Genomic DNA, 16,951 nt, shown 5'->3' with positions numbered 1-16,951 from the left:
CACCAATTCAACAGCCTGAGAGTAGAAGAAAAGTAGCTTTGATAAGAAGGACTAGAATAGGAACAGAGAAGTGATTTTGCCCAGGAGCTATATTGCATACAGACTAAAGGCCTGCTGTTTAGTCATGAGAGTTCCTAGGCACATAGATGTTATCATTTTTGTTTCCCTGCTAGGTTTCTGTGTGTCCTCATACAATTCCATAGATATTATGTCCATTAGTGGTAGAGTGTGACCCAGGTTTATAAGTAAATTACTTCATCTTCTATGGAGTAAATACTATGCAACATGCAAATAATCTATATGTTTCTACAGTATTAAAGGTTACCTCTTTAGCATTACATTATATTTTTTATGGAAATTAGTTTTTGTATTCATTTTTTCTAGTAATTCTGCCATTGTACTTGACTCCATATTATAATATTATCAAGGAAAAAACATTTATCATAGTAGTAGAAAGGTAACTGTATAACTGTTAACAATAACTAGTTTAAAATAGTGGGGAAAGGTTAAAAATTATGACAACAGAAACATAATGATGTTACTTTTAAAACAGGAAGTATAATTTCTTGACCTAGATAATATTGGCAAAGGATTTCCTGGTTGTGGCATTAAACTCATTCTAACTGTTTACTAAAGAACATTTATAATTTTCATGTATCAAGAGAAAGAGGTAACATAGTAGAGTGGAAACTCTACCTGGAAACAGCCTGGAAACTAGAGACTTGGATTCAAGTCTTTTGCATAACACAACTATGCACCCATTAGAAAGTCATTTAACCTTTCAATATGTACAGGTTATTTCCCAAGACTATAAATATAGATAAGTTGCTGATCTATAGCAGTGTAGTGAGCTTTCAGTCCACAATTGTCTCATACTAAAGAAATTAAAAACTGATTTTAAAAAATTGAATGTATGAAAGATAGATCATTTTTTACTATCTCATTCATCTTAGTAATTCTAGTTTGGTTCATTGGTTTTGACTCAATAATATTTGAGATATGGCATCTATATTAATTAAGTCCAAAGCTATCAGACAAAGAGAATTTTAAAATTTAAATTACGTGTAACTGAGTAAATTTTTATAACTAATTGCATTGACTTTGTATAACCGTACTTCTATAATGCAAAGTCAACTGGATTTTCTATGGAGGACTCATGAAATGAGTCAAGACTCTCTAGAATAAGAAGTTGATCAATAGCATCAAATGCTATGGAAAGGTCAAGAATAAGAATTGAAAAGAGGGCATTGGATTCAAGAAAACAAGAGAGTACTAATGACTTTTCAGAGAGTGGTTCAGTGACTTTAATTTAAATATTTAGGAAATTATTTTCTTTTACATATGCAACTATAGTGAAACTTGCACAGGAGATTTCTGTGTCTATTTGCTTCCTTTAAGGACATACAGACAGAGATGCACATACTACTCATCTCCCTGCAAAAGAATATAATATTCTCTCCTACTATTCTGTACTTAAAAGAAAACACAGACATTTGGAGGCTTCATAAAGATTTTTACAACTAGCTACAATGGAAAATCTTTCTGTCTTCTGTTTTACCCAACCCCTTCTCTTTGTTCACTAACACTTAAATCTTTCAGTCAAATGAAAAGTCATTCAGAACTGTCAAAAATTGGAAAGGGTATATTTGAGACATAGTGGTATTCTCTGCTGTTAAGTATCCAAATGGAAAATGGGTGATTTCTTTCAGGGGATACTGTAGAGAGATTTTTATTATTTGCTGATTTGGATGACTTATTAGTTCTGTTCCAAATCTGAAATTCTATGATTTTCACAAGGTAAGAAATTATGGAGTTATCAGTGGAGTGCATGAAAATTTCAATGAAATAACAAAAGAATATATACAGGCCTCTGAAATCTCTGTAATAGAAATTGACTTATCCTAAATGGCCAAAGTTTCATCTTACCATTTCCATAATTTTTTGTGAGAATAGCTTGTATAACACACACTCCTGTTAAGAGCTTCTAATGATACCAGGAAAGAAAGGGATATGCTTAAGAATCTTATAATTTAAAATAGAAATCAGAAAAAAATTTAAAACCTGATCTCATGTGCAAGCCTTCCAAGGGACAAAGGTAGAAGGGTATTTGATCAGTTGCCTAGAGATATCAGTAATCAACGATTAAGAAAATATAGGATTGAAGGATTCTTAAAAAAAAAAAAAAAAAAAACAGAAGGAAGGACATACATGAAAAAATTAAAACATTAAAAACATGATTTGAAGATGAGAGAAAAAAAGAGGGTAAGGATTAAAATACTTATTTATTTTTGCTGAGGCAATTGGGATTAAGTGACTTGCCCAGGGTCACACAGCTAGGAAGTGTGAAGTATTAAGTATCTGAGGCCAGATTTGAACTCAGGTCCTCCTGACTTCAGGGCTGGTACTCTATCTATCCACTATACCACCTAGCTGCCCCAGGATTAGACTATTTTTAAAGAATAAAAACCATTAGAAAATTCAGTTTTACATTAGAGTCTATATTACTTTAGAAACTAATTCAGAAGGCACAAGACATATTTAAATTTTCTTTTTCAAAAATCATCAAGTACTTATTCAGGGTTTACTATGAGTCAGGCATTATGTTATATTAATATTAAGTCTGAAAATATCATCTTCTGAATTGAGAGAATTTTGAAAGACAAAATAATGTAGTGGATAGAGAGTCAGTCTGGAAGACTTCAGATCAAATTCTAGTTAAGTCATTTAACATTTCAATGCTCTGGGCAAGTCTCTAAGTTGGTAAATTGCAGAAAAGACAGTAGAGAGAATTTTTTCATCTGGGAAATCCATATGCCAATGAAAAAACAGGTACTACTTCTTGTCCTTAAATGTATAACTTTTATCATTTATAATATTTATCATTTTGGGCAAAACATTATGACATCATTTATTTTACATTTTGCTACAAAATGATACAAGGCAAGAATATAGGGAATAATCTTTGCCCATAGGACTCTTAATAATTAGATACATAATCACTCAAAAAAGTCTGATCTGATCATCTACATAAAAAAGGCTAGGTAATGAAGAAAGTTCCATGAGGACAAGAATCGTCTCCATATTTACAGAACGTAATCTCTTGAAGGTCAAGGACTATCTTACTTTTGTGTTTGTACTTGTAGGGTCTAGTATTGTATGGCACATGGCACCTGTTTAATAAATTCTCATTGTTATTGATATACTCAAGACAGAAAAAAGAAAACTTAAAAAAAAGTATGATATGAAAGCAAATGGAGGGCCAATGAAAAAGAAGGTAAAGCAGTTCAGGAAAAAAAATGATTATATATGAGGGCATGGTGGCATTTGTGGGTTATAGAAATTATTTTATAATTCCCTGTCTCTTGGACTATTGCAATCATTTCTTTATCATTTTGTGGTCTCCCTGCCTTAAATCTCTTCCCTTCAATTCATCATCCAGAAAGCTGCCAAAGTGGTATCATTAAAACCCGGATTTAAACATGTCACTACTTTAATCAAGAAGCTTTAGTAGCTCCTTGCTATTAGAATCAATTAAATACAAGCTCCTGTTAGCAATTTAAAACCCTTATACAAGTATATAGGACTGAGGCCTTGTAGAATTAAAAAAGTAACATTTTCAATGTTACACAGTTTAAGATTTAATTTTTTAACAGTATCCTAGTCTGATGTCCTTGGTCTTCTTTTAATGAAGAGCTGTTCAGTTTCTCTTGAATGTAATACAATAAAAAAATAGAGATATATGCAACTCTCTAAAGTAGATAGATCTAAAGGTAGATAATCAAATTGGGTTTATGGTAGATGTGGTAGATAAACTAAGAGTGACAATGTTCTTGTTGATCAAATAAAGAAAGACATCCCTTTTATTTACCACTAACCAGACTGAAAGGGTGTCTTTAGAGGGTATAGCTAGTTTCTGGAAATCAGCTTTTCCAAGGATATATGCTAACATTCATATTGATCTCTTCATTTAGTAATTTTAAAAACTCTAACTGAATGTTTTGTTATTGGTATAGGATTATTTCCCTCCCAAATTACTATAAAATGTAAGCTGGGAACTGTACGTTTATTTTGACAGGGAGAGAAGGAAGATTTCTCTCTCTCTCTCTCTCTTTTTAAGCAGGAAGAACTTAGCTGATCACAATCTCTTTCCAAGTAGATGTATCATCTTTAAAAGATAAAGGGTCTTTGAAAGATGTGGTCAAAATGCAAGAGAATAATTTCTCTCCCCTTAAAAATGTATCTCTATCCCACTTTCCAGGATTATTATATAACACTCCACTTCGTGCCTTCTCTGTTCCAGACAAAACTGGATTTCTTGTTATTCTTCACATACAAGATTCTGTCTGGCATCTCCATGCCTACTTATCTCCTAGGCTTAGAATGTACATCTTCTTATCTCCTTTTCTAATAGCTTTTTCCAAGCACCACTTCTGACATAAAGCCTTTCCTGAATCCTTTCAGCAGTTAGTATCCTGCACCTCTGAAATCACCTTGTTTTCTTTGTATTTATGTATTATCTACTTATATGGGTATATACTGATTCCCCAAAGAGAACATGAGCTCCTTAAGGGCAGACTTTTTTATTTTGTCTTTGTATACCCAGAATCTAGGAACACCTGGGATGCAAGAGGTTATTAATAAATGCTTATTGACCAGTTGATAGTCCTATGACTCATGTGAATATTTTGAAGGAAAAGAGATTAATTATGGGGAATGAGGAGCAGAAGGATACATTTTACTTTTTATAAAGTTGAGTCATAAATGACTTACTCAAAGCTATTGGCAAACCAGCAAAAATTGCCTTGGAACACAGTCTTATCCCATTTTCTTGTCTAAGCCATACGACAGTAATTAGTTTGTACTTTGGAAATCCCATAACTTACCTAGCAGAGTGGGGTAAATATCTACAAGGGAGACAATATCTGGGACATAGAGGTTTGCTCTAATGCTTGGCCCCATCATCAGAAGAGGAACATGGGAACTTGCTTCGTACATGCTCATTTTATAGAACTGGCGATGGTCCATGGCCAGCTCACCATGGTCAGAGGTGAAAATAACAATAGTTTTCTGAAGAATATTTAACTGGTAAAGAGTCAAAAGAATCTCACCTGTTGAAAAAAGGAACAAGGCATTATAACTTTTAAAAAGTGATTATTTTTCCCCCTCCATATATGTATATTCAAATACTCCTTTGCTTTGGACTTTTCCCTAAATGGTACAGACTGCAACCCTTCCATGACTGATAATTCTGTGGACTTCTTGTCTATATCTGACTAGAAATTCATCACAATTTCACCCAATGTGCTGGAAACTTGCCTTGCTTTCCTCTCTTATGTTATAAAAATACAAGTGAAGCACTCTGGCATCCTGTTATCTTTCACTTTCAACATGTCACCAGCTCATTTTCCCCCCCTATTAAATAATCCTTTGATCATACTTTTTTCTCTGGTCCTTCTTCAGAGTTTATTTAATTTCATTCAGTATGTGCCATAGGCTGTTCATAGTCATCATATGTGTTAAGTGTTAAAAATGGAAACATAGAAGCGAAAGACAGTTCTTGCTCTCATGGAACTTTCTTAATTAGTCGTTCTTATGTGGATGATCAGATCAAACTCTTTTGAGTGGTGATGGATCTAAGTAGGTAGAATATTATGGATAAAGATTATATATACTCTTTATTCTTACTTCGTGAATACATTGATTTATATTGTTTTCATTATATTAGATCACAACCAACCACTATAAAGTTGTGAAAGCCTGCAGTAACATTACTGCTAATTAATAATGTTATTTCTATAAAATAAATGATGTAATAATATTTTGCCTAAAATGACAAAGGATATCAGGTGAAATATTCCTATACATAATTGATAGTAGTCCCATAGCTAAGAGATATTGGCCCTATTTATCACTGCCAATGCCAAAACTGCATATGGTAACACAGCTTGCCTTAAAAGTAACTTGACTGTCTTTGCCATGGGTGAGTGCTGTATTGAAGAAAAGCTACTCTATTTTGCCATTATTAAAATCTTATTGAAATAGTCCCAGGCATAACAGAGTTTTGGACTTGGGGTCAAGAAGACCTGACTTCACATTTTGTCAAAGATGTTTAATTGTTGTGTGACTTTGGGCCAGTCATTTCTCTTTTGAGAGATGGTTCAAATCTCTATCAGTAGAGGGAATTTCTACAACAATGAAATCACATGTCCTTACTGTACTGACTTAATTTTATCATATATTGCTCTCAAAGTAATTCTCATTGTAAAATGCTAGTTTAGAAATTAAATTCTAAATTCCTAGATCTTGTTAATATTCAAATACTGGCAAAAACGTCCAGCCCCTTCCTGTCACCTAAAAAAGGACTAGAATTTCCTGTCTTCAAAGCCTGCAATAATCACAAACAGATTAATTCTAAACTGCAAAGCAAATACTTTCCTGATATGTTACCATTTGAAGACTGCTTTAATTTTGAGATCACCTTAAATCAAAAAGAATGTAGGAAATCTGTTCCAGCTGCAGATCAGCCTTGTTTGCTGGAGTCCTAGGTAAACAGGAAGATTATGAAGCTAACTGGACATTAAAAGCTTGAGTTTTTAGGACTGATTCTATATCTTAGAACTAAAGCTGTCTTTGAAATGACCTGTCTTTTGCCTACCCACTGGCTAATGCCCCCAAATCAGTCTTCTCATCCAAAAAATTTGCCTTAAGCAGATGGTAGCCTTCTTTGATTCCTCTTTGGTGTTTGAATAAACTGAATTATCTTCCAAGTTATTTTATCAGCTGATAACTGAGATATGCAAAGGTTTATTCCACAATTAATAGTATGTCTGCCAATCTTTACAGGCATCAAGTATGCTGTCTCTAAGCAACTGTATGAACATCCTTGAGTAATTTTCTGCAAGTCACTAAACCAGCCTGAATCACAGTCGAGTTAGAAAAACAACATTATTCTTCTTCTCTATGTAATTGCTTATTAATTATACCACCTACCAAGCATGGCATCTGTCTCAGCACACATAGCATAATAAAATGCTTTAATATCTCTAATTTCTTTCTTTGTAAACTGCCCAGTGCAGTTTTTAGTGTAGGAAGAATAATAATCTACAGGGTGCATTTCTGACAAAGGAGACCATTTTGGAATTTTGATAGCTTTATAAAATACCTAAAAAATAGAAAGAAAATTCAGTTATATAAAGATAAAAGTTATAAATTTTAACATATTATAAATGCTAACCTATAGTTTCTAAATAAAGATGGTAAGGAAAGACTTGCCATAAATTATTTATAATATTTATAATCAATTAAATATGGAAATTATGTACCAATTCATTTATATGACATTTTAAATTACTGTATATTTACATATATAGAATGAAATATTTCTGAAGTTATCTTAAAAATTAAAATTGCTATAATTACATGTTAACAAAGAAACTCTAAGCAGTACAAAGAAAAGAAAACCAACAGTTTTCTGGTGCTTAAGCCTTAAAAATCAATACCAGGAAGTAAAGAATTTGATTTCCGCTTTTCTTTTTTCTCTTCCTGATAACTCAATGACTGGAGTACATATAATTCTGGGAGATATCCAGATTTAAAAAAAAAATAGCCATGGTTCACATTTCTATATGGCTTTAAAGTTTGCAAAACATTTTCCTTATAATTATCCTGTAAGATAAAGTAAGGCAGGTATTATTATTCGATTTGATGGATAAAGAACCTGAGAATCTGAGGTATATTAACCGACTTACTCATGGTTATACAACTACTGTCTATGGCAGGATTCAAAATCAAGTCTCTTAAGTTTAAGTCCAGTACTCTTTTCTAATACTCTATGTTGTTTATAAACAAATGTCTTTTTATTTTGTATGTATATATGCTTTCAGATTTAGTAGACATTTAATTAATAAAATACCTTTAACTTTGTGAGGATTGTTTTGAAATGACTTCAAGGATAATACTTTGTGACTACATAAATGTAACTTACCATTGAGATGAAATATATTGAAAACTGACTTATAAAGAAATTCAGAAATATGTTTACCAATTTCTTATATTTACTTAACTCCTTTTATCAGGATAGCTTTCACTTTTTGAAAGAAGACATCATTGTGTCTTCCTTCTAGATAAGTATAGGCATGGTGAATAGAAAGTTGGTCCCAGAGTTAGGAAATCCCACTTTTATTAATCACTCAGTACTCTAAGCCCCAGCTTCTTAAACTGTGGTTCTGAATCCCATATAGGGTTCTTATAACTGAATGTGGGAGCCATGAAATGTTAATTTATCAGTAAATGATTTGTATGCCTATTTTACATATTTATATACTTGAGGTCACATGAAAATTTCTCAGGTGAAAAGGGATCACGAATAGAAAAAATTTAAGAAACCTTGCTTTAAATGAGCTAGAGGATTAGAGGTTTCAGCAAAAGTACTGTCTTGTGCTGGAAGAGGGTGTTTCCTTTTGTGAGAATTCCCTATAAAAATTAAATGACAGGTATAATCCAAATTCTTATGGATAAAATAACCTTAAAGTTATTCTTTACAATGGCTCACATTACTATGTTTAATATTAATTAATATGTTTAAGATTTACAAAATGCTTATCCCATAATAACCTTGGGATGTATGTTGTGCAAAAATTAGAACCTTCATTTTATGGACGCAGAAGCTAAAACTCTGGGAGAATCACACAAAGAACTGTGACTTGAACCCTAGGCCTTCTGATCCAAGACCAACAGTCTGACATCATGCTGCCTTTGCTTTGGCTATGAGACAACTTATACATGTATCAGACACAAGGCAATACAATGAGTTTAATAAAAAGAGTTATACCTATTTTTGCAAAGTCACCTCCTTTGCATCATTCCTTTTGGTATAAGGCTATGAATTAAGAATATTTATTTTTCTTACCTCCTCTAACTTTGGATAAAAGGAAAAAGAGAATGGAATTCAAAATAAAACGTGTAAATTATTTTCTGTTTCTGAAGGTATACTTACTTTTTCAAGCCAATAAGGAGATGTCTGGAATGTGGAGGAACCAAAATTTTCTCCTGTATATGGTGATGGATAAGGATGTGGTAAATTTAAACCCAAATAAAGAACAAATGGTTGAGTAAAGTTAATTGCTTCTTTTCTTAACCAGCTTGTTGCTTTATCTGTATTTTGCCAATCTTCTTCCATTATTCTTGTTTTTAGTTTATCAGGGATAAGATTAACCACAGGCCTGCCCTCCTGCCGAAGCAAGAAATCAACATCTCTTGTCCAAGCTTCCACACGATTGCTGAGGAGAAAAATGAAGCTTTCCTATCTTTTACTTTAAAACTTTGACATAAATACTCATATAAAATATAACACTGCTACTATGGATTCAATAAATAATAATAATTATATGGAAAATGATATGTGAAAATTTTTGTATTCAATCTTGCTTATTATGAAATAATGTAAGATCATAAAAAACTTATGTAACTGCAGTATCAAATTGAAAATTGGGAAAATATGTAAATGAAAAAATTTATAGTATATTTTTCAGAATGATAGTGTTATGTTGCTTTAGAGTTAGTAATTGTTCTTATGATTAATCTATTTATTCGAATAAAATGTGATTTGGAGTCAGTTTTAATTGTTTTTCCTTATTAAATTTGTATTTTGAACTCCTTTTATCAGTAAAAAAAAAAAAGTAAACCATAATTTAAATGTCATTTGATCCTTATATTTTCTGCTTTTTATTTGTAACTTAAAAACAAAATAGGAAAAGAAAAAAAAAGTTCCCATATGAATAGCAGAACTGAGAGAATTTAAAATATAAAGCAATACATTTCTATTTCAAGAAAGCTGATATAATAAACACATAATCTTCAAAGTTATCATGTTTTCTTTGCTTTCTTGTAGGTTTTCCTTGGTTTTCTGCTGTGTATTTTTTACTTTTTTCACTCTCCCCTCCCAATTAAGCACAGGTACACATTCATATATGTACATCTCTCTCTCTCTCTCTCTCTCTCTCTCTATATATATATATATATATATATATATATATATATATATATATATATACATATGTAAATGTATACATTCATATATATCTATCTAAGATTGTACTATGCTTATTTGTCCTGTTTCTGTGAAGGTGGGTAACATCTTCCTTTGTAAGTCTCAATCTTTCCATATATTTCTTTTTTTGCTGAGGCAATTGGGGTTAAGTGACTTGCTCACATAGCTAGGAAGTGGTAAGTGTCTGAAGGCAGACCTCTTGACTTCAGGGCCGGTACTCTATCCACTGTGCCACCTGACTGTCTCTCCATATATTTCTAAATCCACCAAATCATCATTTCCTATACCATAGCAATATTATAACTTTAACTGTACAATTATTTTAAATATTCTAAAACAATATTAAAATGATCCTTACATTTTATGTTCCAGCCATATTTGAATACTTTTGTCATTATTTTGATTTTCTACTCTATCTTTTGTCATTTCTAGGGCAATTATAACATTCTAATTATATCCTTTTAGACTAGTATTGATATAATTTTACCTCCTGATATTTTCATGATTAAGTTTTAAAACTTAAGTGGATGAGTGAACTCACTGATGTTGGTATTTTCTCTCCATTGGTACAGATTACAACTCATCAATGAGTTCCTGCCCAATGCTATAATCATTCACGTTGATCATACTGGAAACTTTTGTTTCTATGTAACTGGTATGGCACACTTTTCATCTTGAAAGCAATAGAAATCATTTTATAATATATCTAGGAGAAGGGAAAATATTATTGTATTATAAGAAATGATAAAAGGAACAGTTTTGGAGAAATATGGGAAGCCTTTAGAGGAACTGATACATATTGAAGTGAGCAGAATCAGGAAAACAATTTATGTATCACTAAAATACCAACAAGAAAATACCAAAAAAACAAAAAAATAACTCGAGTTAAAAATTCTCATCAATACAATGACAAAACTTAATCATAATAACTCAATAAGATGAGATGGATGCAAGATGGATAACATTTCTGGACATGATCAATGTGAAAATTGTTTTGTTTGATTATGCAAGGATTTCAATTTTATTTAAAAAAAATTTTTTTTTTGTTGGGAAAAATTGGAAAAGAGTAAGGGGATGCAGTGTCCTCTTCTCTTCAATTCCTACCTTTCCCCTTCTAAAGGATCCTCATTGGAGTATTTTTTTAAGTTTGCAGAAGAAAGGAGGGAGGCTAGAAGGAACCATAAACAAGCAGGAATATCTTTGAAACTTACATGCTGAACATATTAAACACTTAAAAGAGAAGCAAGCTGCATATTACAGAAATATGTAATTTCACATATAATTTTTTTTGACCCACATATATATATATAGAAAATTGCTGCAGAAGCGATATTATAATCCATCTCTCTCATGTAGGTTAGTATAGTTTTTCTTTTAGAGGTATTGAGACCATCTTTGAAACTTTGTTGGCTCATGGGAACAAATGGGACTGTTGACTTTACTTCTTTTGTGATTAGGTAAAAAGAAGCCAAGAGGAGCCAAAGTGGGTCTCAGATGTTTGGGGGCTCTCAAAGAAGTTTCCTTCAGCTGAATCAACTCAATGCTTTTCCTCCTACCTAAATAAATTTCTTTTTCTTAATTGCTAAATTATCTATGGAAACACATTTCACTCCCACATCAAACATAAATTACCAGGGACTAGCCTAAGTAATGTCAGTCCAGAGAAGAAATGCAAATTTTATTTACTTTTGTTAATTTTAAAGTTTAGAATAAAAGTAAATAAATAATTCTCTGCCTTGTCTTAATGACACTCCAAAGTGAAATGATTAAAAAAGAAAAAAAAAAGGATAAAACTGCTTTTTTGGATTTGGAGTGGAAATGATGGAAAACTTGAGGAAATAACCATTCTACCTTTGAATCTGTTATAGAATAGAGAAGAATTAGGCATAATTTGACAGATATGGACACTAAATATGGGGAAAGAAGGTTTCTAAAGGTTTATGGACTGGTAGATGGTTTAAAATTCTTGTAAGGGGAAGTCAGCTTTGGAGGAAGAAGATGACAAAAATAAAACTCTAAAAACACATTTTAGATTAAAAGGAAAAAGATAAATTGTCTAATACACAGGAAGTTAACAAGCAATGCTTTTTTTTATTTTTGTCTTTGCATCCCTTATACTTAGTATCATGCCTGGAACATAGTGGATATCTAAAAAAATGTTTGCTAGAATTTCATGGATGACATCTAGGAATGAAGTCTCACTGGAATGATTCAAATATACATGCTTAACTTTGTGCCAACATTTTTATCAGTGACTTAAAGACACAGATGATATGTCTTTCAAATTTTCAGATCACACAAAGCTGGGAAATTGAACCAAGAGGCACCTAGTGGTACAGTGTTTAGAGTGAGGGATCTGGAATCAAGAAAATCTGAATTCAAAGCCAGCCTAGATCCTTGCTGTTACCCTGGGCAAGTCACTTAACTTCTACCTCAGTTTCCTCATCTGAAGTAAAATGGGGACACTAATAACATATACCTACCTTCTGTTGCTGTGAAGATAAAATTAGATATTTGTAAAGCATTTTTGCAATCTTAAAGTGCTATATAAATGCTGTTATTATTATTGTTTCATTAATACATAAATTCTTTGAGATTATTATTGAGATTCTATTGAGAAATTCCTAAACCAATAAAACTGCAGGTCTAATTCCCATCACTGATAGCAATTAGTATTCAAGAAGTAACCAAGAAATCTTGGTAGGCTAGAATATCATGTTAAATCTAACAAAATGAAGGTAAATGGATATAAATGTAAATCTTTACAGTTGGGTTCAAGTGATTTACTCATATGTACAAGATATAGGAGGTCTGGTTAGTTAGCAGTTTATCTGAAAAAGATTTGTGAAGATTAGTTGATGAGACTGAATATAAATCAATATTGAAATATTGCATGCAAAATAACTGCATTATGACAGCCATGGTACCCAAGATAAGGGCTACCCATAGTATTTTCTCAATGGTCTGATCAGACATCTGATACAATGTTTAACTTATTCTGCTTGAACCCAAGGATAAAATTTAGAGCAATGAGTGGAAATTGGAAAGGGATATATTTAGGCTTAATTTAAGGAAAAACTTTTTCTTTTTAAACAATTCCATGTATTACAAAATGAAATAATCTATACTTGGGGAGATAATGGATTTCCCCCTCAATGAAGATATTTAAGCAGAAACTTGATTATTTATCATATATATTGTAAAATGTAGTCTTGCTCAGATACGGGTTTAATTTAATGATCTCTGAGGTTTCTTTCAAGATGGAAATTCGATAGTTTTGCTCGAGACATAAAGTAGGGAGATAATTGCTTCATTATTTTATTTGGGGTACAAATATAAAAATAAATTACATTCTTAACCATTTAAAAATTAAATTGTTTAATTTCTTCAATTTTCTTATTAGTATGATTTTAACTTTATTACTCATAATATTATAGAAATAATACAGAATAAATAAATGATATAAGCAGTGGCTGGTCTAATTAGTCAGTCAGTCAATAAGTATTTATTGAGTACTCAGAATTTGTCAGGAACTGTTTTAAGTTCTGGAGATAAAAAGAAAAACAAAAGCATGGCCTAAGCATTCAAGGAGCTAGCACTCTAATGAAGTAGACAACATGTAAATAATTATAGGAACAATATATATGAAATTTGTATATATACATATACACAAATACATATATATGTACAATTATATGCATATTGTCTTCTTCATTAGAATAAACTCCAAGGATCCCCTGCTCTCCCCAGGATCAAATATAAAATCCCTTATTTGGCATTCAAATTCTTTTACAACCTGACCCCTTTTTGCCTTTCCATTCTTCTTATACTTTATTCCCCTTGACATAAACTGAAATCTAGTGACACTGGACTTCATGTTGTTGCTCAAACTCAACACTTCATCTTCTTACTTTAAGCCTACTTCCCATTCCTGTAATGCTTTCCCTGCTCTCTTCTGCCTTCAGGCTTCCCTGTCTTCCTTTAAGAGTCAGCTCAAATGCTAACTTCTCCAGATTTTTCCTTATTTCCACCACTGTTAGTGCATTCTCTGTAATTATCTTGAGTATAATGGCAGTGAAGTGCATATGAGGGAACATATGTGGCTAAGATTATTCATGCTTCCAGTACTGTAGGAGCTTCCTGTTCTTTCTTCTAGTTGTCTTCTTGCTGTTTCCCCTTAGGTGAATTTCTATTATATATCAGGTGGGCTCCTAGCATCAGCATATCATCACAGCTAAACTCTCGATTTCTATAATGAGCTCTCCTTGACTTTGTGTAGTTCTCTCTTGAATTGCTTCCTGGACATCAGAGATTTCATTCCTTGAAGTGATTTCCTGTCTTGAAAGACTACTTATCTGTGTCTATCAGTTCCCTGCTGGATTTGGTGTTGTTTGATGATCAAATAAGCTCTGGGTCAAAGTGCCCTGATATTTAGAAGCTGGAGAGGAGTGAGGAAAGAGAAATCTCATCCTTCCCTCTAAGAGTGATTCCCTCTCAGTGGCTGGGTTCTTCTTCAATTGTTGGCTCTTGTCTGAACTGTCTGAACTGATGAGTTCCAATGTCAAAGAGATACAGGGCACAATTGTACTTTACAATTATCTGTTCATAATCTATGATTACACCTGGGCTTCCTGGGCTTGTGAGTGAGTGGGGTGGTTAGAGACCAATTCCCCTAAGCAAGTATTGCCTCCCAATTTTGTCTTCTTGAAATACTAATTCTAATGAGTAAATTAAATGATTTTTTTTTCCTACAAAAACAAGAGATTTTTTTTTCCCCCTACAAAACATCTTTGGCCACATCTTCCCCCTTCTCAGATAAAAAATAATAATATCTGAAAAAATAAAAAAGGAACATTTTAAAGTTTTCAAAAGCTAGGAGTGCTTTTGAAAACTGCATTGTAACTGGAAGTATAAGGTTCAAAATCAAGTACAGGATATTGTGGAATTACTAAAGAAAAATAATGCATACTTTAAGATAAAGAGAGAAATAGAGATTTCATGAGAAAACTTAATATTAGTAATATTTTGCCTTCTAAAATAATAAAAATACAAAGTTACATATGTGTCAAAAACTAGTAAATTTGCAATAGGCTGGTCTCCTTACATCAAGTCTCCCCACTTTAGACCATCTTTTACTCAGCTACCAATGTAATCTTTCTAAAGCCCAAGTCTCAACATATCTTCTCCCTATTCAATCATCTCCAGTGGCTCCCAATTACCTCTAGAATTAAATATAAATTCCTTTGTTTGGCTTTTGAAGCCCTTAATAACCTGGCTCTTTTCTTCTAAACTAGTTTTTTTACACCTCATTTCTTTTCCCATATCCTACAATTCAGTGATCTTGGTGGTTATGCAATTACTTGAACAAGAAACTCCATCTCCCAACTTGTGGAATTTTCAATGGTTGTTCACCATGCTTGGAATTCTCTCATTCCTTATTTTCAACTCCTGGATCTCTAGGTTTCCTTTACATCTCAGCTAAAATTTTACCTTTGCAATTTACCTTTACCCTTTCTAATTCCTCTGAGGTTATCTCAATTGAATACATACATATATACATGGACATAAGATATACATATTTTAAGATGCATCTCTTATCCCATCAAAAATATCATTTATAAACATTTTGATACATATATAATTTTATATTTAATAGTTCGAGAAGGCAAAATATCACTAGCACATGAATTTTCTCATGAAACTCCTATTTATATCATCAAAATACAGTTTGAGAACCTTTCTTTATGCAAAACTTTTCTGTCTGTCAGGGAAAAGTTTATGTAGGACACTTTGCTAAACCAAGGTAAATGCCAAAATAATATAACTTGGCTGTATCTCTTAAAGACTCAAGGGAGATAGTTTTTTTTTTTTTAAATAAAACATGGAGTGGTAATCTTATGAAACTCATTAGCATAAAAATATAATTGGAATTAGGAAGTGATCTGTATCAAATTATAATATCATTTATATTGAGTCATAAAAATTGAACCTAAGTTTTCTACAGGGGCAACTCAATGAATTAAAATATAGTGTGCATTACAAAGCATTGCATTAGATTGTTTTTTTCCCTCAAAAATTGAAAAAGCATACAGAAATCTCCAGAGATGATTCAACATAAATCATATAACTTTTGTAGGAATGTGTTAATAACAGCAACCCTGACCTGTTTGTACAGACAAATGACTGTGTGGGTGCATAAAAGGAGTCTTATAAATCATCTTAATAGCTGACATTTCTTCCAAATTCTGGTGAATAAATGAAAATATACTGAAAATAATTAGGGTATTGAAAATTATCTTCACCCAGAAACCATCAAGACAAAAGTGGATCTTTTGTTTTATATATTGATATCATAAAGCTCCAAAAATTTTTTTCTTCATAATGAGCTTGACAAACACCAAATAAAATGGGCACTTCTATATACAAAGTAGAACAGCAAAAGGATTTGTTTCAGAATCCTTCACATGGAGAAATGTTCAATTCTGAAATTGGTCACTATGAAATTAGAAATGTTAAAGCAGCTATGAAACAAATGGAATATATGTGTACACATATATGTGAATGAAATACTTGAATAGTTCAAAGTAAAAATATGCAATACTAAGAAAGAATAATGGCACTAGTCTTATGGAAAGAATATTAGACTTGGAATTAGAGGACCCACCTTCCAATCTGATTGATCCTGCTCTTACTGTAACCTGTATGAGTCTGAGCAAGTCATCAAACATATTTGGGCTTCAGTTTTCTAATTTGTAAGATGAGGGAGGATAACTATATCTATAGTCTTGTCCAGCTCGTGATCTTATGATATTCTAAACTGTTGAAACACTAATAAAATATTAAGATTACACAAAATAATTATAAGGTAGAAGAAAGTAGCATATTATACCCTTTTAAAATCTT

The 16,951-nt window shown here is 32.0% G+C and overlaps 1 protein-coding gene across 1 annotated transcript in view; it reads right to left on the bottom strand.

The window, feature by feature from the left end:
- ARSK (arylsulfatase family member K) overlaps positions 1–16,951 on the bottom strand; it is a 35,460-nt gene that overhangs the window by 6,557 nt on the left and 11,952 nt on the right. The window contains 3 exon segments of the mRNA XM_051993900.1: positions 4,884–5,108; positions 6,991–7,162; positions 8,996–9,278. Of these exon segments, the coding sequence (XP_051849860.1) occupies positions 4,884–5,108; positions 6,991–7,162; positions 8,996–9,278 (680 nt within the window).

This window comes from Antechinus flavipes, chromosome 1, assembly GCF_016432865.1.
Source record: "Antechinus flavipes isolate AdamAnt ecotype Samford, QLD, Australia chromosome 1, AdamAnt_v2, whole genome shotgun sequence".
NCBI classification, from domain to species: domain Eukaryota; kingdom Metazoa; phylum Chordata; class Mammalia; order Dasyuromorphia; family Dasyuridae; genus Antechinus; species Antechinus flavipes.
The sequence above is the reverse complement of the archived record's forward strand: the minus strand, read 5'-3'. Positions and strand labels throughout refer to the sequence as shown.